Genomic DNA, 24,756 nt, shown 5'->3' on the forward strand with positions numbered 1-24,756 from the left:
GGCTCCGAGCCTACAGACATGGTAAAATGTAGTAAGATTCTACAGTCAGAAAGGTTAAAATTGGGAATCCAGGTAAGGCCACAATAAAATATACATAAAGTGAACCTGAAGTCAAAAATACATTTATGAGACAGAATTGCATGTGTAGTATGGATAATAAATAGAGCATTAGTAGCAAAGAGTCTCATAATTTTATTTTCAGTTATATAGCTTTATTTATAACATTGCATCAGACTATCACAATTGCAGTTTAGAATCCACACTCTGCCATTTAAGCTGTATAACAAAAGCAGAAGTAGTGACCCTTTGAACTTTCCTGCAGTAAAACATTATCTCAAGCTGTCGCTCACTGTTTCTTGTCCGTTTAAGGTTTTATTTGCCCTTCAGAAAACAAGACTGACGTCTACAAGTTGTCAACAAACTCAGAGAAGCTCTTTTGAATAGTTAACAACTCAAGTTTTTAACACTTCCTGAACTCGAAAACAGAAAGGGACTTTACATAATAGGAGTAGTATCATATGTGTATGGTATATGTTTATATCATCATGTCACATGTTCACAGGTTCACTTTAAAGAAAACCTGAACTGAAAATTAAAAGTCAGAATAACCATACTCAAGTCATGCTTACCTTCCATGTAGTCTACTCCTCAGTGTCTTTCTCCTTTCCCGCGTCCTGTTTGTCCACTGTGATCAAGGGAATTTTCCGTCCTCCATTTTGAAAATGGTCATTACCCCATAACAGCTTTCTGGTCAGCCCACTGTTAAACTGTCATATTGCCCACTTGAGCCATAGGGAAACATGGACATTACTTGGCCACATCAGTTGTCCTCTCAGCTATAACTGACAGCAACTGATAAATAACTGACAGCAACTGATATATTTCAATTCTGACAAAATGTTGTCAGAACTAAGCGATCACTGTCAGAAGAAAATGGTGCGCTTCTGAGAGGAACTAATAGCAAGGTAACTATGTAATGTTCATTTGAAGATACCTCATGTGTTTATTTTAAATAATTTTACTCAGTACAGGTTCTCTTTAAGCAAATTGCTGCAGAACCCTCTGATCTCCTGATATGTGAAAGCCCCAATGGAATCTGGACCTACTCCAAGCTCCATTGTAAACTGCAGTGGCGTAGCAATAGAAGATACGGAGGTTGTGGCCTCACTGAGGTCAATTTGAGCCCTCCTTCCATTTTATTAGCGTCTAATTGGTGCTATGCTGGTAATGACCATCTCTATAAGTGCACTGAATGGTGGTAGTCATTAACATACTGGTTCCTCCCACTGCTCACTGTAGACATCCTTGGCAGGATTTGGTGCTCCATGTCAATAAAGTGCTTGGGGTCCCAAAGTGAAACTTGCACTGGAGCCTATTGCTCTACTACACCACTGATAAACTGTGTATCCATTGCGTGCGGCATGTAAGGTGAGTGCTTTACACATGAATAGCTAAACAAGTCTGCCCATCTACATTTGGGATTACCACTTTTAATCATTGTTCGAAGGATATATTTAATATTGTTTTCAAATGTTATCCTTTTATTCGTAGAAAAGTACATTTAGATTTCATTACCTACTTTTTGTCACGCTGTCTCGGTGGGTATATTTAATTAACTAGCCAGTGAAACAGAAGAAAAGTTAGATTAATGAAAAGTTATATTTACTTCACAACATAATACGTTTTTCAGTGGCCTCGGGTTTCGAGTAACAAAGGACCAGTGACTCTGAGCAATCATTTTGTCCATACGAGAAGGCAGCCTGCCAGAGTATTGTGTACAAAATGTAACTCGAGAGCCAGCTATCATTATAATGCCCGCTCATCAGAATGAGTCAGATGGTCTTAAAAAATTCACCAGGTCATGGATCCTTTTCAATTATCGTGCTCAAGTGATTTGTGCTTTGATTTTCGGCATTCTGAAAAGTCATCTGATTTTCTGTGTAGGAACTCGTATCCATCGGTAACAAAAATGTAACAGCCTTTACTCTGCCCCTGAAAGAGAGGAACACTGGTGATAGTATATATAGTAACAGGAGCAGCTATTCACAGAATACATATATAGAACCACAAAAGCACTTATGGTATATTTTTTAAAGAGGATCTGTACTCTAAAATTCTTACAATAAAAAGCATACCATTCTATTCATTATGTTCTCCTGGGCCCCTCTGTGCTGTTTCTGCCATTCCCTGCTGCAATCCTGGCTTGTAATTGCCAGCTTTAGGCAGTGTTTACAAACAAAAGACATAGCTGCTAAAAGCTTGTGATAGGCTCTGAGAAGCTCTGTCTGTGACTCACACAGAGCCTGCAGGGGGCGTGGAGAGGGTGTGTATAGCTTCTATCCTATCACAGCAGAGCAGCAGATTTCTGCCTGAGTGCCTGAGCCCGACAAAGCCATCAAAGGAAAGAAGATCAGATTATATAACAGAGATAATACAGCCACTGTGCAACTAGGAAAGGCTGCAGTAAGACAGACAGACCACATTAGAACAGGTATAGGAACTTATAGGATAGAAGAAATAAGGCTGAAAATTTTGTTACAGAGTCTCTTTAAAGAGGCACTGTAACGACATACAGTAGAATTTAATACATTATAGAGGATACCCAATTTAACGCTGAAGGATAGCGCTAACTGTATTTAAAAAAAGGATGCCATGTGTGTATGGGGAGTTGTGCAGAGGCTTACTGCACCTTCATTCTCCTCCACTTTCCTCCATTCTATCCCTCCTGATCGGTGTGGTAAGTGACATGCTACTCAGACATACTATGCTGGGCATGCGTAGTATGTCCCCTTGGGCGACTTGCAACCACGTATGTGTGTTCAGGTCATATGGATTCACCATGGAATGAAGTCGTAAGATGCCCAAGTGGACATACTGTGCGTGTGCAGCGTTGTATATCGGAGGTCACCTAGGCATGCATAGGAGGACACAAACAATGAAGACATGCTCCGTGTAGCTGGATTCTGGGAAAGTGAGTTCTATTCCGCTGTGCACTCAGCATAGGAGGCAGGGACACCATGTCTGGCTACCTAAACTTAAGGGGGAGGGCACTCTCTGGCTACCTGTACTGGGGAAGGGGAGGGAGGAGCCCTCTCTGGCTACCTATAAGGGGGGGGGAGGTTTGACTCTGACCACTTACACTAGGGGAAGCGCTTTCTGCTACCTACACTGGGGGGGGGGGGGGAGGCACTGTATGGCTACGCATAATGGGGCGGGGGCTCTCTGCCATCCTATATTTGGGGTTCCTCACTGGCTACCTGTACTGAGGTGTTGGTATTCTCTAGCTACCTATATTGGAGGGGGGGGGGGGGGGGGGAGGCTCTCTGGCTGCACAATGTACTGCTTTTAGTAGCAAAAATACTGACATAATCAGACCACCAGGGTGCTTAACACTCCCACCACACAAGAACTTACTCAAAGTATGTTTGTTATTCATTTCTTTTTTTTTCAGTTGCTAAGTGCTGTAAAGTGATTTTTTAGATACGATGAAAAATGATGACCTCTGTAATTAATAATAAAAAGCTTAGGTGCTATATTCTCAGATCTGCTTCTAACTTTTTTTTTTTAAATTAGCATGATTGAATAGTGTATAATGTATCTTCTGAGGACATAATTTCAAATTTTGTTATTTTCTTTTCATTCAGGACTAGTGACACAACAAAACATGTAGCTGGCTATCAGGAGCGGCCCTAACATGAAGCAGACTGAATCACATGATTCAGGGCAGCAGACTGTAGGGGGCAGCATCAGCTGATCTTTTTCAATCTCTGCCTCTTCTCTGCTGCTTCTGCCTGACTCATGGATCACAGAGTTTGCTTGCTGTGAGTCTGTGTGCAAACTCCTTACAGGAACTTCAGCCTAAACAAACATACTGTCATTAAGTTACATTAGTCATGTTAATTAAATAGATAGGTAATATAATCTCTTAACCACCCTGTTTTAATAGAACGTGCAAATGTTTGTGATTTCATGGGGGCAGCCATCTTTTTGATTGAAAGGAGGTGACAGGGAGCATGAGACACAGTTCCAACTGTCCTGTGTGCTGATCACCCTTCCCAGCTGCACGCTCTAGGCTTCAAATCTCAAATTCAAAATTAAAAAACAAATGTGCGCCAAAACAGCAGAACGAGAACAACAACATCAGAAATCCCATCATGCTTTGCAGAGCATCAGGGGAAAAATGCCCGGGCAGTTTTCTTCTGTACAGGTAAAAATGAGACTTGGGTAAGAAAAACAATGTTCTGATGCTGTGAAACTTAAAGAAATGCCAAGCCTTTTCAGTGCTGCTGAGTAGATTTTTAGTCTTGAGGTTCACTTTAAATATTCACTACTCTTTGCTAGCCCCACCTCCTTGCCATATGTCATTCCACCGCCTGGTTTCCCGCTACCTGTCCTGCTTGCTATAATAAATGCCTGTGTTGTGACAAGTCGCTCTTGCGAGCCATAGTTCTTAGCTACTGGATTGGATATAGCACAAACTTTTACAGCTGCGATGTTCCCGTGTGCTATAACCCTTATTATTCTCACCTTTTCTTATTTTGGTGTTGTTTTTAATTGTATTTATTTATTTATTTATTTGATCAAATTCGTTGTGCCTTTATAAATATTTTTTGGCATTCAGAATAAAACATGCAGAGAATGCTTTGCTGAAAACAAAGTTAACCTCCAACCTGATTTATTACAGAATTTTGGTTTGGACATTTATAATAGCTTTTCCTTCTGTATCATTAGCAGTAAAGTCTTGCTTCCCTTACTAAGATGCTGTGGGGTTTGAGTAACGTGTTACTTAGAGCAGTGATCCCAAATCGAAGGCTTTTAGCTCTATTTTATTCTAAAGCTTTTCATCATTTTTACTGACCTTTAAAGAAGCAGAGACTCCTACTGTTTGTCTATATATCCTATAAGCATGAAGGCAGTGAGAGGCCGGTGCATACAAATGGTCCATGAAAGACTGCAAGGCTATAGCCAGTATTCAGGCACACAACTGTCATCTTTATGGGTTTAACTATGCAGTCATTTTGATACCATGTTACTAAGCACCTCAAAGAGCACCTGTAACAATTAACAGCAGAACATAAAAATGATTCAGGATAACCATTTTTACATTAATTATCTTAGTTTCAGCATCAGAAACACTTCCTGCATTTATATATTGTTTAATATTGGTATGTGTTATGTAACCCCGTCCTCCCAGTGATGATTATTCTAGGCTATGATGTCATGTTGCCTTCTACCCCAGAGCACTCTGGGAGATCAACTGATGTTCCTGCTCACTACACGGTAGGTAAATAAAATAAGAAAAAAACATTTTACAGTGATTCACCTTGCCAGCATTGAAGATTCCTGCATCACTGATACTTTTAAGTATGTAAATCAGGGTGAGTGAGGTAAGATTTTACAATGGACAAAGATTGAATAAAAAAATATAAATGATTATTGTAAAATAAATAAACACTTTTGTTCATTAAATTATATTCAGTAACGTTCCTCTGCTTGGCATCCCATCTGCAAAACATTGAAATAAGCATGCCGGTGAAGAAATGAAATGAACTGATATAGTGCAGTTGAGTGCTGTACTTTGGGGATTGCACTTTCTAGCCTGAGCTAGATTAGGTTCAATGTAGTTCACATGCAATTTACATGGGTGTCATACACCTGTGGCAGGGCTGAATTTACCATAAGGCACTGTAGGCACATGCCTACAGGCGCCTGATGATGGAAAGGCGGCTCACTCCCCTCCCCAGGTACCTCTTCCCTCCTTTTTCTATGCAGAATCCTGATAAGATGGTAAATGAGAGGTTACTCACCCTGCTATCTGCATTCCACTGGCGAGATCTCCATTCAGTCAGGGGCACCTCTAGCTACTTAATACTGAGAGTCCTCTAGTCACCTAATACTTGGGGGGCACCTCTAGCTATTTAAAGCAGAATATAACCCTGCATTTCAACTTTGCTCTAAAACATTATTTACAGCATATTATATGCAAAAAGCATTTTTTTTTACTACACCAGCATTGGAATTGTTAAACACAGAGGTTTAAAGTTCTGTGGAGAGATATGCAGAAGTTCAGATTGTTACATTCTGTTTAGTTATATGTATCTATTGAGAAATGTTACACACTCTTTAGCTGTCCTCCAACTCCTTCTCAGTCGGAGAGATGAGTCACATTCAACACTGAGATACATTTATGTAAACAAAATGTATCTATGTCAGCTTTGGATGCGTCTGCAGAAATCTCCAGGAACTTTAAAGCCCTGTGTAACCCTTCCAATGCTGGTCTAGTAAAAAAAATTGCTGGTTGCATATAACATACTGTAAATAATGTTTTAGAGCAAAGTTGAAATGCAGGGTTATATTCCGCTTTAAGAGCAAAGGGCAAAGTCTAGGGTGCCAGGACATGTGCCTATCGGCTCCTGTGAGTTACACCTGGGCCTGCCTGTGCCTCATTCTTTACTGAAAAATATTTATAAATATAATAACCAATGTATGAGGACAATAAGGGGCAAAAAATACAGAAGCCACAATATAGGCGAGTGTAAATGTTAGACTAATTTAGGATTAGTTTAAGGTTAGAACTAGATTTGCAGAGTGTTTATTTGTAATCATTAAAAGGGTCAGGGTTAAGGCTAGGCTCAACTGAAAGATTAAGGTGTAACACTGGGCTTTACTGTTTTCAAATATACTATGCCCAAATTGTTGTGTTTGGAGCACTGATATCTGCACACAAAACTCAACACCAAACTCTTTTTTGCCAGAAATGTATGTACCAAGTAGTGTTGGGCGAACAGTGTTCGCCACTGTTCGGGTTCTGCAGAACATCACCCTGTTCGGGTGATGTTCGAGTTCGGCCGAACACCTGACGGTGGTCGGCCAAACCGTTCGGCCACATGTGATTGGCCGAACGGGTCACGTGGTTCGGGCCCGAACGCGCTCTGATTGGCCGAACGGTCACGTGGTTCGGGTAAATAAATACCCGAACCACGTCATATCTCCGCCATTTCTCTGTGGGTTTAGCTTTGGGTAGGCAGGCAGGGTAGTTCGCTCTCCAGCCACGCTAGCCAGGGTCCCCCCCAGTCATTGTGTGTCGCTGCTGGGAACAGTAGTACACCGCTCGCTCAGCCACACTATATATATAGCATTGTTTACTGCCACTGTGTACCTCGCTCAGCCACGCTATATATAGCATTGTGTTTTCTGACACTCTGTGTACACGGCTTAGCCTGGCTATATAGCATTGTGTGTACTGCCACTGTGCACCTCGCTCAGCCACGCTATATATAGCATTGTGTTTTCTGACACTCTGTGTACACGGCTTAGCCTGACTATATAGCATTGTGTGTACTGCCACTGTGCACCTCGCTCAGCCACGCTATATATAGCATTGTGTTTTCTGACACTCTGTGTACACGGCTTAGCCTGACTATATAGCATTGTGTGTACTGCCACTGTGCACCTCGCTCAGCCACGCTATATATAGCATTGTGTTTACTGCCACTCTGTGTACACCGCTCAGCCAGACTATATACCATTGTTTACTGACACTCTGTGTACACCGCTCAGCCAGACTATATACCATTGTGTTTTCTGACACTCTGTGTACACGGCTCAGCCTGACTATATAGCATTGTGTGTACTGCCACTGTGCACCTCGCTCAGCCACGCTATATATAGCATTGTGTTTTCTGACACTCTGTGTACACGGCTTAGCCTGACTATATAGCATTGTGTGTACTGCCACTGTGCACCTCGCTCAGCCACGCTATATATAGCATTGTGTTTACTGCCACTCTGTGTACACCGCTCAGCCAGACTATATACCATTGTTTACTGACACTCTGTGTACACGGCTCAGCCTGACTATATAGCATTGTGTGTACTGCCACTGTGTACCTCGCTCAGCCACGCTATATATAGCATTGTTTACTGACACTCTGTGTACACGGTGTAAGGAATTTTAAGCATAAGTATATACACTGTCAGCAGCCATTTTGTCTCCCCTGCAGCCATCTTAAGAATCCATGTATAATATAGTGAGCTTTTAGTTTAGCCAGAGTTTGAAGCTTCTATCTGTCATGCTACACTGCATTCTCACTTCTTCAATTCTGTTCTATCTTTGTCCATCTCTTCAACTTACAGGAAACTTTTCTTGTGCCACCCTAACTGTCTCTTAGCACCTGTAGAGATATGTCATATGTTATGCTGGGAAAGTCCTCTCATTTAAATTAGTTATTATTAAGCCCTCTCGTGTATTATGTAAAGCATGTATTATGTAAATCGGGGCTGGAATTTCTATGTCTATTGAGTTTGCGCAGGATGTACAAATTACTGTATAAATATAATGATTCAAAGGCAATACAATCAATCTGTCTATCAGTCACAACCTGTGTGTGTGTCTCTTATTGTGGCTGACCAGATTCAAGGCCAGTACTGGTATAGATATCACAAAGTATTATCTCAGTATAATTTCTAGGTCATTCCTGAAGGTCCAGTGAGTCTGTAAAGTGACCACTTCCTTTCACACGGGTCAGCCAGACTATATATCATTGTGTGTACTGCCACTCTGTGTACACCGCTCAGCCAGACTATATAGCATTGTGTGTACTGCCACTCTGTGTACACCGCTCAGCCAGACTATATAGCATTGTGTGTACTGCCACTCTGTGTACACCGCTCAGCCAGACTATATAGCATTGTGTGTACTGCCACTCTGTGTACACCGCTCAGCCAGACTATATAGCATTGTGTGTACTGCCACTCTGTGTACACCGCTCAGCCAGACTATATACCATTGTTTACTGCCACTCTGTGTACACCGCTCAGCCAGACTATATACCATTGTTTACTGACACTCTGTGTACACCGCTCAGCCAGACTATATACCATTGTTTACTGACACTGTGTGTACACCGCTCAGCCAGACTATATAGCATTGTGTGTACTGCCACTGTGTACCTCGCTCAGCCACGCTATATATAGCATTGTTTACTGACACTCTATGTACACGGCTCAGCCAGACTATATAGCATTGTGTGTACTGCCACTCTGTGTACACCGCTCAGCCAGACTATATAGCATTGTGTGTACTGCCACTCTGTGTACACCACTCAGCCAGACTATATAGCATTGTGTTTACTTCCACTCTGTGTCTGCTGGGCCTGGGAACAGTAGTACACCGCTCACCTGCCACTGTATAGCATTGTGCTCTGTGTCGCTGCTGGGAATAGTGGTACACCGCTCACCCGCCACTGTATAGCATTGTGCTCTGTGTCGCTGCTGGGAATAGTGGTACTGTATAGCATTTCTGTACTGCCACTGTACTGCTGCCAGTCAGCGTGTACTGTAAGGATAAGTGAAATGAGGAAGAAATCCGGTGAAAGAGGAAGGGTCAAGGGAAGAGGTGTTTCCCCTGACGGTTCACGTACAGGCCACAGGGGAGCACCCAAGAAAACCCACTCAATACCGCCCATGTTGTCCAGGACAACAACCCTCACAGATCCAAAAGAACAGGACCAGATAATTACTTGGATGACCTCTCAAGCGTCCAGCAGTGGGTTAAGCAGCACCAGCACATCACGCACGAGGTCCGAGTCCTCAGCCAGTTACAAGGAGCCAGTGGGCACAAAGCTGACACAACCGGCAGCGACACCACGCACACAACTGCCAGATAACCAGTCCGATGAATTACCTCAGGACACAATGGGGTATTCGCAGGAGCTATTCCCAGCCCAACAAACTTCCACCTTTCAAAGGTCAATGGAGGAACAGCCAGAAATGTTGTGCCCGGATTCACAACCATTAACTGTGGGAAATGCACCGCGCACTGAAATACAAGGCGAGTCCGAGGAGGACTCGGAAACCCAAATCCCAGAGCAAGTTGGGCAGGAGGGGTTGCAATTGCAGGAGGTCGGCCGACAAGATCTGGAAGATGACGTTGGAGTGAGCTGCGCAGAGGTTGTTCTGGGGAGCTCTACTCCACGGCGGCGGCCCCCCACAATGACATATGACGAGTTTGAGGAGATAGAAGAGGAGGGTATGGACAATGCGGACATAGACCCAGATTTTGTTTGTGAACGAGAACATCGCCGTCGTAGCAGCAGCACAGATGAGTCTGTTGAAGAACCCACTGCTGCACGAGTTCGCCTTGTGCCACAAGGTAGGCGGCGCGCAATTTCAGGCACCACAAGCGTGGAAGTTCAAGTGAGAGGCAAAAGAGGAGCAAACAGAAATCGCCAGCAAGGAGGCAGGTGCTCCAAAGTCTGGGCTTTCTTTGAAGACTGCACTGAGGATGTTACCATGGCGATTTGCAAGGTGTGCAAGACCCGCCTGAGCAGGGGGAAAAGTATTAACAACCTCTCCACCACCAGCATGAGCCGCCACATGCTATCCAAACATCCCACTCTGTAGGCAAACGCGGCAGGACAGGGTACCAGCAACACTGCCTCCCTTGGGTTCACCAGACTCACCACCAGACCCGCCTCAGCAGCAGCAGTAGCCCAGCCATTGCGTGGTTCACAACATTCACAAACATCAGACGACGCTGACACTGTCACTTTCCGGAGTAGTGCTCTTGAGGTCTCCCAGTGTTCATCAAACACAACAACCAACAGCCCTTCCGTGTGCAGCGCTACGGTTCAGTTGTCTGTGTCGGAGATGTTTGAGCGCAAGAGGAAATTGCCAGCAAATGACCCCCGGGCCGTGGCAGTAACAGCCAGCATAGCCAAGCTTTTGGCCTGCGAAATGCTGCCATATCGAGTGGTGGAGACAAACAGCCTCAAGGGCATGATGTCAGTGGCCATCCCACGTTACGTGGTTCCCAGCCGCTACCACTTTGCGCGCTCTGCAGTGCCTGAGTTGCATGAGCACGTGGTCAGCAAAATAACCCGAAGCTTGAAGAATGCCGTTGCCTGCAAGGTTCACCTCACCACTGACACTTGGACGAGTGCGTTCGGACAGGGTCGATACATCTCCCTTACCGCGCACTGGGTGAACCTTGTGAAGCCTGGCAGCGATTCCTCACCTGCTACGGCGCGGGTGTTGCCCACGCCGCAAACAGCTGCACCGCCGTCCCTCCCACTGGATAACAACAGCAGCACCTACCTCTCTGACTCCTTCTCCTCCAACGCATCTCAAAGCTGTACCTCATCCGGAAACGCTAACCCAGCAGCAGTAGGATCGTGGAAGCAGTGCAGCACAGCTGTTGGCATGCGTCAGCAAGCGTTGCTGAAGCTGATCTGCCTTGGGGATAAGCAGCACACAGGGGAGGAAATTTGGAAGGGAATAAAGGAACAGACGGATTTGTGGCTGGCACCGCTGGACCTGAAACCGGGCATGGTTGTGTGTGATAATGGGAGTAATCTCATTCGCGCTTTAAGGTTGGCTAAGCTGACACACATCCCTTGCCTGGCGCACGTGATGAACCTATTAGTTCAGCGGTTCCTGAGGACATACCCAGGCGTGGCCGATCTTCTGTTGAAGGTGCGTCGAGTGGCCAAACATTGTAGAAATTCCAGTACTGCTTCGGGGGCACTCGCCAAGATGCAGGAGCGCTTCAATCTCCCCCACCATCGCTTGCTGTGTGATGTCCCTACGCGCTGGTATTCTACGCTGCACATGCTAGCACGCTTTTGTGAGCAGAAGAGTGCAGTGGTCCAGTACATGACGGCGCAGTACCGAGGCGCATCTGGACAGCTGCCAAGCTTCTGTGGATCCGATTGGGCCAACATGTTGGACCTCTGCCAAGTCCTCCAAAATTTTGAGCAATCCACGTTGCTTGTGAGCAGTGACAACTCTTCAGTCAGCATTACCATACCACTGCTGTGTTTACTGAAGAGGTCAATGTTGAAAATCAAGGAAACAGCTGTCATGATGCAACTGGGGGAATCTGAAGGAGAAAACGATCAGCGTGATGGTACCAACATCAGGCCATCCGCCTCAGGGAACGCTGGCCCCAGCAGCTATGACTAAGAAGAGGAGGAGGAACAGCTGGAGTTGGAGCAGGAATTTCATGCCACCACTGACGAGGGCCAGAGCGGTGCACGTTGGACTTCCACAATTCAGCGCGAATGGTCAGCAGAAGCAGACCAGGAGGAAGGTGACGACTATGATGCATCACAACAACTATCACAACGCTCACAAGAGGATGATGAGGATTCTGGTAGGACTCTGGCACACATGGCTCAATTCATGCTAGACTGCATTGAACGCGACCCACGCATTGTGCGCATTCTGGACAACACCAATTACTGGGTTTATACCCTTCTGGATCCACGGTACAAACACAATGTTCCAAAACTGCTTGAAGAAAGAGTCAGACAGGTCAAAATGGAAGAATACCAGCAGGCCCTTGTGGAGACTTTAGAGAGGAGATTGACATCCTCCCCCTCCTCTAGCCAGTTGTACGCCGACAGACTGACTTCCGCAAACCCAGGACGACCAGGAGGGCAGCAAACAACGCAAGCCGCAGCTAGTGCCCAAAAGGGAATGGTATCGGCAGTGTCCTTGGAGTGGGAAAATTTTCTGACACCCATGCAGCAGCAGCCCACTGAACAGCAAGCGTGCAGATCCACCTCCAACACCGATCGCCTGGAGAAGATGGTCAAGGACTACATGTCAGATGACGTAGCTGTGTCGAACAATCCATCTGCACCCTTCAACTATTGGGTATCGAAGCTAGACACCTGGCACAAACTGGCAATGTACGCAATAGAGGTGCTGGCTTGCCCGGCAGCCAGCGTTATGTCGGAACGCTGATTCAGTGCTGCCGGAGGCATCGTCACAGATCGGCGTATCCGCCTCTCCACAGAAAATGCAGACCGTCTGACTCAAATTAAAATGAATCAATCCTGGATTGGAAATGACTACGCAACACTCCAGGACCCCAACCAAGTAACATGACCAATGAACATCTGGGATGGTGTAGCGTTTCCGGTCCCTGTTTATTGAACCTCTCATCTGTATTACATTTATGACTGCATGGCGGCAAAAAGCATTGCTGCTATATCCGCACGCTTTTTGTCCTCATGCAAGGCCTGGGTTGTTGTGTCTCAAAAAGCATGGCCTTCTCCTCCTGCGCCTGCTCCTGTTCCATCACGTGTGCTGCTGCTGCTGCTGCTGGGTTAGCGTTGCCGGTCCCTGTTTATGGAACCTCTTATCTTTATTACATTTATGACTGCATGGCGGTACAAAGCATGCTATCCGCACGCTTCTTGTCCTCATGCAAGGCCTGGGTTGTTGTGTCTCACAAAGCGTGGCCTTCTCCTCCTGCGCCTCCTCCTGTTCCATCACGTCTGCTGCTGCTGGGTTAGCGTTGCCGCGTGGTCCCTGTTTATTGAACCACTTATCTTTATTACATTTATGACTGCATGGCGGTACAAAGCATGCTATCCGCACGCTTCTTGTCCTCATGCAAGGCCTGGGTTGTTGTGTCTCACAAAGCGTGGCCTTCTCCTCCTGCGCCTCCTCCTGTTCCATCACGTCTGCTGCTGCTGGGTTAGCGTTGCCGCGTGGTCCCTGTTTATTGAACCACTTATCTTTATTACATTTATGACTGCATGGCGGTACCTCATGCAAGGCCTGGGTTGTTGTGTCTCACAAAGCGTGGCCTTCTCCTCCTGCGCCTCCTCCTGTTCCATCACGTCTGCTGCTGCTGGGTTAGCGTTGCCGCGTGGTCCCTGTTTATTGAACCACTTATCTTTATTACATTTATGACTGCATGGCGGTACCTCATGCAAGGCCTGGGTTGTTGTGTCTCACAAAGCGTGGCCTTCTCCTCCTGCGCCTCCTCCTGTTCCATCACGTCTGCTGCTGCTGGGTTAGCGTTGCCGCGTGGTCCCTGTTTATTGAACCACTTATCTTTATTACATTTATGACTGCATGGCGGTACAAAGCATGCTATCCGCACGCTTCTTGTCCTCATGCAAGGCCTGGGTTGTTGTGTCTCACAAAGCGTGGCCTTCTCCTCCTGCGCCTCCTCCTGTTCCATCACGTCTGCTGCTGCTGGGTTAGCGTTGCCGCGTGGTCCCTGTTTATTGAACCACTTATCTTTATTACATTTATGACTGCATGGCGGTACAAAGCATGCTATCCGCACGCTTCTTGTCCTCATGCAAGGCCTGGGTTGTTGTGTCTCACAAAGCGTGGCCTTCTCCTCCTGCGCCACCCTCCTCCTGTTCCATCACGTGTGCTGCTTCTGGGTTAGCGTTACCGGTCCCTTTTCCTGGAACCTCTTATATGTATTACATTTATGACTGCATGCCGACAAAAAGCATGTTACCTGTGCAAAGAAAACAGACATTTCCCGCATTTAAAAGACAGTTTTCCCTTTGAAACTTTAAAATCGATTTTCTCAAAAACTATACGCTCTTTTTGCTAATTTTTTTTACCTCTTGTACCCATTCCCAAGGTGCACATACCCTGTAAATTTGGGGTATGTAGCATGTAAGGAGGCTTTACAAAGCACAAAAGTTCGGGTCCCCATTGACTTCCATTATGTTCGGAGTTCGGGTCGAACACCCGAACATCGCGGCCATGTTCGGCCTGTTCGGCCCGAACCCGAACATCTAGATGTTCGCCCAACACTAGTACCAAGCTGTTAAGATGTCAGTCACCCATGTAATATAGCCCTAGCAATGACTTATTTTTTAATGATTTTTTGATTAGCTGATGTCAAATGAATTAGGCCCGGTTCACATTAGCGGTCGCCGTCCGGAATCGCCGTGCCGGAGCCGGACCGCATGCAGAACGGACGGAACGGACGCACGGCATAGCAATGAAAGCCTATGCGTCCGTTCACATGCGTCCGTTTCGTCCGGACCGGAGGGCCTGATTCCACAGGTCCACCTTCTGCTGACCTCCCAGACCCCAACATTTTTATTCTATTTCTACTATCTTTTGCCAAACGGATCCGGATCGCATCCTGATGAACACCTGATGCAACCTGACCGGATCCGGATCGGATCCGGATCAGAACCATACGGTTCCGATCCGTATCCGGTCCGGATCCGGTGAGGTCATCCGGTCCGTTTGGCAGAGAACCACAAGTGTGAACCGGGCCTTAGTCATCAAACACCCTGTCAGGAGCCCAGACACTGGCCACTGCACTATGGACTGTCGTCAGTGCTGTGGGTGGCAAAGTTAGCAGAGAAATACTTTGCCCAACCCTTTACAGTGCCAAGAGTGGGGATGATGCAAGGTTATAGCTGAGCACAGAGCTAGAAAATCTCTGTACTCAATGCTTCTGGTCTTGTGGCCAAAATTGTTGAAAGTATCAACAGGATTATTTAAACTGCAGTATAGTAAAGCAACCACAAGGGAAGCAGAAAAAAAGGGCGCATATGGCTAGTGGACAAAAAGGGCGCACCCATAGACTGCAATGCAAAATTTCGGCTATTGGGCGCCAGAGAGGAAATTTTGGCGCCCGAGAAATAGCAGTTGCAGGGATTGTGTTAACAAAACTTTTCCTTTACAGAATAAGGTTTATTACAAATATTGTTTACAAATTCATTTTTACTCTCACTTTAACTTATTTTATCGTTTTCAAATTTCGCTTTCAGGAGTGTAATAAGTACATTTTTGCTTTCATAAGTATAATGCTTAAATATTGTTTTCAAGCTCATTGTATTACAAATATATCGTTTTTGGTATTAACCTTGTTTTCAGAATTATAATGCGTAAATTATAGGTTTCAGATTTACAATATTACAATATATCACTTTTAATATTATCGTTATTTTAAATGCGTATATGATTATAAGGCTATTTATTCTATTATAAATATATAACTTTTTCTGTTTATAATATTTTTGATGGGTACGTGATTGTAAAGCTATTTATTCTATTACAAATGTATAACTTTTACTATTCATAATGTTTTAAATGTTTACGTGACTGTAAGGATATTTATTGTATTAAACATATATAAATTATTTTATTCATGTTATTTGTAGTAAAGTATTTTATGGTATCAAATATATTATTGTTTCTATGTGTGTAAGGGTGTTTGTGCAGTGGGGGTGGTTAGGGTTAGGTACCACAAGGAGGGTGGTTAGGGTTAGGCACCAGCAGGGGTCTAGGGGTCAGGGATAGATACAGGGAGGGTTCTGTGTGAGAGTAGGCTTAGGTATAGTTCCAGTACAATATTTGTAACATATACAGTTTATTAAACTATGCTTATTAACACCAAGAGGAGGTCTAGAGGTTAGAGATAGGTTTAGGGAGAGCTCTGTGTGAGAGTACAGTTAGGTATAATTTCAGTAAAATACCTGTAATATCTACAATGTTATTACTATGCTTAATACAAATGTAAATATTGTTTTTTGTTATAGACTGTATTTTTCCAGACACCCTTTTTGCATGGACGCAACCACAAGATGTCAATGTCTGTAAAATGATGTGATGATCTCTATGGTATTGTGATTTCCTGTATTCATTCTGTGTTCCTCTCTGTTCTAAGTAAGCTGCATTATCTGATGGTTGTGTATGATTTATCTCTGCACGTTTTCTTCAGTAAAGAGTTCTAACTTGTTATAGTGGATGCCTATGAACCTACCATTCTGCTCCATCAAAAAAAGGCAGGATTGTATCTGCAGAAGCCTCCAGTCACACAAATACAGTAACATTTCATTGCTCTAATTGTGATGCTATTCAATGGTATTTTTAGAACTTTTAGAAATGGCCTTTAAATATTTGATCACTGAGTGAATGAAAATGCTATGTGCAGTTGAGTTTATGTTGCCACTCTTAGTGCATGAAGCATTAACAAATGAGTTATTACTGTCACACAAACACATATAGGTATGCAAATGAGTGGGAAGTAAATGGTTTGTGTTTTTACATGAAAACATTTACAATTTACATTTTAGCATTTTGACTGTAAAATACTTCTGCGTGGTTACACTGAAATCTATTTACAGTAAATAGCATTTTAAAGCCTGATAATAAAAAGGCTTTCCCGCGTTGCCCTATAAACCTGCCTGTCATGTTCTGCTGAGGCCTGCAATCTACAGGTGGCACAAATAATCAGTTTAATAATGGTTCAGATCCAGAGAGCTCCTTGCACCCTCTAATATACCAGATGCCGTTGTTTTTGTTTACAATGTGTGCGCGTGTAATGTGGCTCTCCACAGGGTGTACAAATGCGTCATGGAGGAAAAGGACACACAGAGGACATTCGGTTGCATCACAGTCCATAGTTTACAGAAATCAGATCACAACATGCAGCAAACAGTCAGGGCCGGATTTAGGCCAAGGAGCAAGGCCAGGAGCAAGGGCACCAAAGCAGCAGGCTAAACTGGTGCAGCATTTGCAAGCATGCAAATGCTGAAATGCAGGGAGATCAGGCGAGTGCCTGACTACGGTACTCTGCTGCTAGCCGCCTGTGCAGCAGCCACCTTGCTCTCTGTGGAGTTGTGGCGGGCAACTACGGACTTGGGCAGCATTGAAGGTGGAGGGGAAGAGGATGCTTCTGCACTGGAGACGAACAGAGAAGGGAGTGACACTGATGGCTGCTGCAGTTTGGAGGCGAGTTGTACTAAAAGAGGGGGAGTGGGAAAGGGAGGGATTAAGGCAGTCATCATACTACCTATACGGAAGGGGAAAGGGTCATCAGTCTACCTATACTAGAGGGAAAGAAGGGAGGGGTCATCTGGCTACCTATACTGGAGGGGGGTCATTAGGCTACTTATACTAGAGGAAAAGGGGGGGGGAGGGGTCATCTGGCTACCTATACAGTAGGGAACGGGATAGGGGTCTTCGCGCTACCTATAGTGAAGGGGGGCGGCTGGTGACATTGGCCTTGGGCAGTAAAGAGTACAAATCCGGCCCTGCAAACAGTTCTGAATGGATCCCTCATTGGGAATGGCTGTGTACAGTAATGCAAGACAGAATAGTTACATCTCAGGCAGATCAGGCCAGGTGCAAATACTTCAAACAAGTATAGTTGTTGGGTCTTGACTCTTGTGGGCCCTGTATAGCTAGCAGTGACAGATAGTGTCCTCCCTGCATTTAATAGGGGATTACACTGGAAGCCTTCTGAGATCCAAGCTGATAAGTATGTAGTGGATGTGCCAGTCACAGATATCTCAGCAGGAAGGGTTTCCAAATGGACTTACCCAAATGGCAAAGCATTAGGGGATGCAGAGATTTACACTGTACCAGGGCCTCTGGGCAAGGGCAGTTCCCACAGTTCTAGCCACAATGGGGCCATGGACAAAAATTACATTGGGCCCCCAGACCCACAAATATCTCACTCCTAATTTAGGTGGATCCTTTGTTCCTGCCCCACTCACCCCCAACAGTATTGGGTGTTTTTCTGAGGCCCTAGAGCCAGCTAGCGGACCCCCACCGGGCCACAGAAAAGAGGCCGTCAGCAGGGATAAGGATGGAAGGACACAGACTGATGAAATAGTGTGCCTGCCAGGAACGTGAGTTTGTTCCACTGTGAATACTCTGCAGGGGCCCCAGGGACCACCGTTCACTTAGGGGAGACTGGGGGAAGGGGCTGTTAGCTGGCTATGGGGCTCAGTTTGTCCCTATGAAAGTCTCCGATCAAATTTGATCAGAGAGGGATTTGTCTCTTGGTCGAATCTGCCTATCATTGCTAGATGTATGGCTTTACAGTTCACCTTTCAATATTTAGAAAGGATACCATTTTAGAAAATGGACTTACAGATCAGGAACCACACTGGAATGCACTGAGCTCCTGAAAGCAGCGCATTCTTTCCCAAATATTTGCAGAAGTAGTGTGCATGCCTAGGTGTTTGATTGTATTCACCTGTGGCAGTGGAAGTGATCGGAACCTCTCAATTCAATGACTTAGAAGAGCGTTTCCAATACTTTTGGCAATGTAGCGTACTTCTATAAAGCGTATGATCTAAATCAGTGTTTCTCAACATTTTATCGGTATGTACCCCTATAAAAACCCTGTACTCACCAAGTACCCCCTAGCATAGTAAACATTATCACAGGTACCCCTTGACAAATATATATTTAATCCTAGTACATGATACTTGGTTCCTAAACCATTTCCAAGCATTTATTATTGCTTTTGGTTAGCTAAAATACAAATCTGGTGTTGTTTAAATGAGATTTATAATCTTCTTAAACTCTAAATTTGTTGTTTATAAATCAACTAATAAAACTAATAATAAAAGTCATTGATGTGGCAATTCTGTCAAGCAGTCTTTGGGCGATCTTTCAAAAGACTGTGTAGTATGAGGTTTAAACTAGATTGAATATAATTTACATACAGAGTTTAGATAGATCCACATACTACATACATGTCTGTAAGACTACCAAAGCTTGCTTGATTGAAATGCCACATGAGTGGTCTATGCACCCTCGCTCTGCATGGCTGGTAGCAAGGTTATCTGTTTCATTGACCTGAGAAAGCGGGCTGAGTCCTGTGAAAAGCGTTGTCTACAGTATAACCGTTTTGTTTTAATAGACTCCTTTTTTCCATCCAGTGAGTCTTCTTTGGAAGTAAGAGACCTCCTTTATTAGTTTTGTTTTATTATTTTTTAGTACTTATGCAATACTGATATAATATATACTTTTGGGCGCCTCCACCAACGTGCTTTACATGAGTGGTCTGAACTTTACACTGTTTTTAATAAGCACAATGTGGAGAAGTGAGTGTATGATTATTGTAACAGTGTGCTTTATGTGTTGTCTCTGTGTTTTAGTGGCCTTGCAGCACTGGGTCCCTGGTTCAAATACCAGCCAGGTATTGCATGGAGGTTGTATATTCTCCCTGTGTCTGCATGGGTTTCCCTTCGGGCACTCTGGTTTCCTCCCACATCCCAAAAACATACAAATAAGTTGATTGGCTTCCCCCTAAAGAAAAAAAACGTTTTACAAACCAAGGCCACTATCACCAACCGTCCCCACATACACACACTTTTACTGGTCCCATCCTTGTCTCTCCTCCGCTGCAGCTCCTGCTTAGTTCCTCATCAGGCAATGGACACAATGCTTTTATTTATTCTTCTTCAGGTAGGTCACTCTCTGTGTCTACATCCAGGAGTTTCTCTCACCTGTCAGCCTCAGCAGTGCTGACACAACAACCTCTCCTGTTTGTAGTAGAGCGCACATACAACTGCTGACATTAGGAATAACTTGGTCAGGCACTTGCCGCTGTGGTCTACATATTTGGCAGTTTAACTACCAGAGTGTGACAGTTTGCTGCCCGCCTCTTGCTTCCTAGTGCCCTAGGCCATTGCATTTGTGGCCTTACCTGGAATCTGGCCATGATCATTCCATAGCTAGAATATAGCAACATACAAAAATGACCATTCCATAGATGCAGGAAGTACAAGCATGACCCATCAACCCTATTCCATTACATACATATACATCATGTACATGCATGTGCATGCTCAGGGTTGTATGTTAACCTCCCTGGCGGTATGATTATTTCCACATTTATTGTCCAAAAGCAGTGCAATTTTTCTTAAGCTTTTAGACCAGGCTTTGTCAACCATCTTTCCTTGAGGACTCTGCAGGGGTACCTTGGCATTTTCCCACATCGTGGGGGAAGTATAATAGAGCACATTATAATAGGGGGTACTGTTACAAGAAGCACTAAATTGGGGCACTAATGAGCACATTAATAAAAAGACTAGGATAAGGAGACAGTATAATGAGTGTGTAATAGGGGATAGTGAAATAAACAGCCACACCAACTTCTAAAGACCACGCCTCCTGCAAAATAAATGCAGGGGTTCCTCAAGATCAAAAAATTGTTTGCAGGGGTTCATTGAGATTCAAATGTTCTCTTTAGGCTGCTTTCACAGTGGGACGTTACAGGCACATGTTAGTGCAGCCTGTAACGCAGCCCAGCTCACAGTAATGAAAAATCAATGGGCTGTTCACAGTGCCCATGTTGCGTTACATTGTAACGCTGCACGTCAGGTTAAAGTGCTGCATGCTGTGCATTATACGTGGCTGAGCTGCGTTAGACTGTTTGCACATGCGCAGTAATCTTGGAGGAGGAGGTCTCCCCTCCTCGGCCAGCCACGTGGCTAATTAATATTCACTGCACGCTGTGACGGGCAGTGTTTACTTCCTGGAGCGCAGCTCTGTGCAGCGATCGGCTGGCTGGACACGTGATGCGGATCACGTGGTCTCCGCAGTTTATAGCACAAAAAAGCGTGACGTCCCCTAAAACGCAACGTCCTGGTGGGAAAGAGGCCTAAGGGTTCTTTCAGGTTTAAAAGGTTGAGAAAGGCTGTTTTAGACCCTAATCACACTGCTAGATGGATCTGCAACAGCCCTGCACATTCCACACCTCCGATGGATCCAATTCGGGATTACTACTCTGAGCTGCAGCTTTCCCGCCCGAGCCTGACTTGGGGTTACCGCTAAGGAGGTTAATGCTGGTCCCCAATGGAGATTACCCAGACACACCTAAGGCCATTATGCAATTAACTTTTTCTCCTGAGTTTTCTCCTATGTAATATTTTCACACGAATTTTACAGTATGAGTAGCTTATGGCGTTCAGTGCCTCTGGAATGTAATTAAACAATGCAGTCCTTCCCCATGAGTTGCTGTCAAGCCAAAATTCCTATCCTGCATAAATAATACTATGATTTGCGATTTAGTACCTGCACTTCTGTATATAATCCTGGAAAGATCTTGTCTTTGGAAGGTTGCTGGCCAGAAGCTCAGGTGGCATTTCTGTAGCAGTTTGCTGTTGTTTGGCTAGATTCTGTTCCGGGTCAAACTCTGTCTCTGGTACATGTCCACTCATTCTCAGTGTTCCATTGCTAGCATGACTTTTAATATGACCAGTGTACTTGTGGTAGCCAGATCCAGAAAGGAGAGATGACATTGAGTATCGGCGGACAGTCATTTTAGCACCTAAAGAAAAAAAAAATGTTGTTAATACAATTTATTTTGTATTTCCTTCATCAACAGTCACTTCTTAAGTTTGTTGTGAGAGCTGTGAAGGAATATATTCAATCATTTATAGTGGATGTACCATAATATGGTATATTACATGTTATGCGAATGCACTTGAAACTGACATTTTGGTTTCCATTAGATGATAGATTGTGGATAGTTAAGACAACATAATGGTTTCTTATGTCCATTATTGGATGTGAGTAAAACATAGCTGTAATAAAAAGAATTGAAATATGGTTGCATTATCAATCTAGCTGTTCTTAAGAACTTAGGCCTTAAAAGACAACTAAAGACCACATATATTTCCAGTAATTACTAGCAAATATCAATACAAAGGCTTTTTTCATCTTTTCATGTTTTATATGAAGAAAATGACATTTACATAGAACCAGGGGCGTTTCTAGGGTCCTTGGAGATCAGTGGCACCTGTGGGCACCAGGCGGGGAGGTGGGCGTGGCCATGCGGTGAGTGGGCGTGGCCATGGGTGGGGCCAAATGTACATGAACTTAGCAGCGGTGTAAGCTACGGATAACGGGCCTGCCCATCGAAATATTGGACGGAGCCCCCTGTCCTTTATTTCGATCATTTACAATCAGTATAGGCATAGATCAAAGATGTATACGCACATACAATTTTGATTGGTCAATCACTGACCCCCAATTTCCCACCCCCGTGCAGTAAGTGGGCCAACAGACAATGAATTTTATGAACAGAGCTAAAATTGGCTAATCAAAATTGTATGTGTGTACCAGGCTTTACAGCTAATACTGTACATACTGAAAGTAGCAGGGATCAGCATACAATACAGCTGGTTTACAATCAATAAAGGCACAGAGTAACACCTTACACTGTACACACTGGAGGTAAATCAGCACACAGTGCAAGCACTAGAGAACAGCGTATACTGTACATACTGTAGGCAGCAGAATTCAGCACACTGCAGCTAGCGTGCCAAAAATATGACGATCAGGTTGTGCGGCGTGCTTATCGCGCCGCACCAAAAAATGGGTGGGCCATGGACCAGAATATAGGTGTGGTAACGGGTGGAGACAAATTTACATGAACCTAGCAATGGTGGGACATCAGATTAGGACAGTGGTGGCGAACCTTTTGGAGGCCGAGTGCCCAAACTGCAACCCAAAAGTCACTTACCGGTATCTATCGCAAAGTGGCAACAGCAATTTAAACTAAATACTGTACAAACGTTTTAACTCATACATGAACATTATGGAAAATCCAAGTTGAAAATAAACTGTGAAGATAAACAATTTCATCCATCCTACTCCTGAAAAATGTATTCAATTTTTTAGAACCTCCCAGTTTTATTTTCTGTTTTAAAACGCTAAAAAAGTAGGTTTAATGCTATTGTCTCATATGATAAGGATTCAGCTTTTCCCATAGTCTCGCAGTTAGCAATCATGTGACCCCCAACAAGACATATTCAGCAAACATGAGGCCCCCAACAAATCAGGAGGCCCCCAACAAGACAAATTCAGCAATCATGAGGCCTCCAACAAATCATGAGGCCCCCAACAAGACAAATTCAGCAATCATGAGGCCCCCAACAAGACAAATTCAGCAATCATGAGGCCCCCAACAAATCATGAGGCCCCCAACAAGACAAATTCAGCAATCATGAGGCCCCCAACAAATCATAAGGCTCCCAACAAGACACATTCAGCAGTCATGAGGCACATAAATAGACAGCATTTCACATAAATAGGCAGAATGCCCCCTTAATATGGTAGCCCCCCCAAGTTAGGTAGTGAGTGACAGGGACCCCCAGGTTAGCTAGTGAGTGACAGGCGCCTCCAGTTAGGTAGTGAGTGACAGGGACCCCGATAGTGAGTGACAGGGAGCACCTTTAGGTAGTGAGTGAGTGCCAGGGAGCCCCTTTAGGCAGTGAGTGAGTGACAGGAAGCCCCTTTAGGCAGTGAGTGAGTGCCAGGGAGCCCCTTTAGGCAGTGAGTGAGTGCCAGGGAGCTACTTTAGGCAGTGAGTGAGTGACAGGAAGCCCCTTTAGGCAGTGAGTGAGTGACAGGGAGCCCCTTTAGGCAGTGAGTGAGTGACAGGGAGCCCCTTTAGGGAGTGAGTGAGTGACAGGGAGCCCCTTTAGGGAGTGAGTGAGTGACAGGGAGGCCCTTTAGGGAGTGAGTGAGTGCCAGGGAGCCCCTTTAGGAAGTGAGTGAGTGCCAGGGAGCCCCTTTAGTGAGTGAGTGCGTGCCAGGGAGCCCCTTTAGGGAGTGAGTGAGTGCGTGCCAGGGAGCCCCTTTAGGGAGTGAGTGCGTGCCAGGGAGCCCCTTTAGGGAGTGAGTGAGTGCCAGGGAGCCCCTTTAGGGAGTGAGTGAGTGCCAGGGAGCCCCTTTAGGGAGTGAGTGAGTGCCAGGGGAGCCCCTTTAGGGAGTGAGTGAGTGACAGGGAGCCCCTTTAGGGAGTGAGTGAGTGCCAGGGGAGCCCCTTTAGGGAGTGAGTGAGTGACAGGGAGCCCCTTTAGGGAGTGAGTGACAGGGAGCCCCTTTAGGGAGTGAGTGAGTGACAGGGAGCCCCTTTAGGGAGTGAGTGCATGCCAGGGAGCCCCTTTAGGGAGTGAGTGCGTGCCAGGGAGCCCCTTTAGGGAGTGAGTGCGTGCCAGGGAGCCCCTTTAGGCAGTGAGTGAGTGCCAGGGGAGCCCCTTTAGGGAGTGAGTGCGTGCCAGGGAGCCCCTTTAGGGAGTGAGTGCGTGCCAGGGAGGCCCTTTAGGGAGTGAGTGCGTGCCAGGGAGCCCCTTTAGGGAGTGAGTGAGTGACAGGGAGCCCCTTTAGGGAGTGAGTGACAGGGAGCCCCTTTAGGGAGTGAGTGAGTGACAGGGAGCCCCT

At 45.2% G+C, this 24,756-nt stretch overlaps 1 protein-coding gene across 1 annotated transcript in view; it reads right to left on the reverse strand.

The window, feature by feature from the left end:
• Positions 1–233: 233 nt before the first annotated feature.
• The window catches only part of CCDC195 (coiled-coil domain containing 195), a 37,001-nt gene continuing 12,478 nt past the window's right edge, over positions 234–24,756 (reverse strand). Inside the window, exons 2-3 of the mRNA XM_068279252.1 lie at positions 21,601–21,856; positions 234–1,992 (exon numbers count right to left, since the gene is read on the reverse strand). Of these exons, the coding sequence (XP_068135353.1) occupies positions 1,860–1,992; positions 21,601–21,856 (389 nt within the window). The 3' untranslated portion in view covers positions 234–1,859. The remainder of the gene's footprint in view (positions 1,993–21,600; positions 21,857–24,756) is intronic.

This window comes from Hyperolius riggenbachi, chromosome 4, assembly GCF_040937935.1.
Source record: "Hyperolius riggenbachi isolate aHypRig1 chromosome 4, aHypRig1.pri, whole genome shotgun sequence".
In the NCBI taxonomy this organism is placed as follows: Eukaryota; Metazoa; Chordata; class Amphibia; order Anura; family Hyperoliidae; genus Hyperolius; species Hyperolius riggenbachi.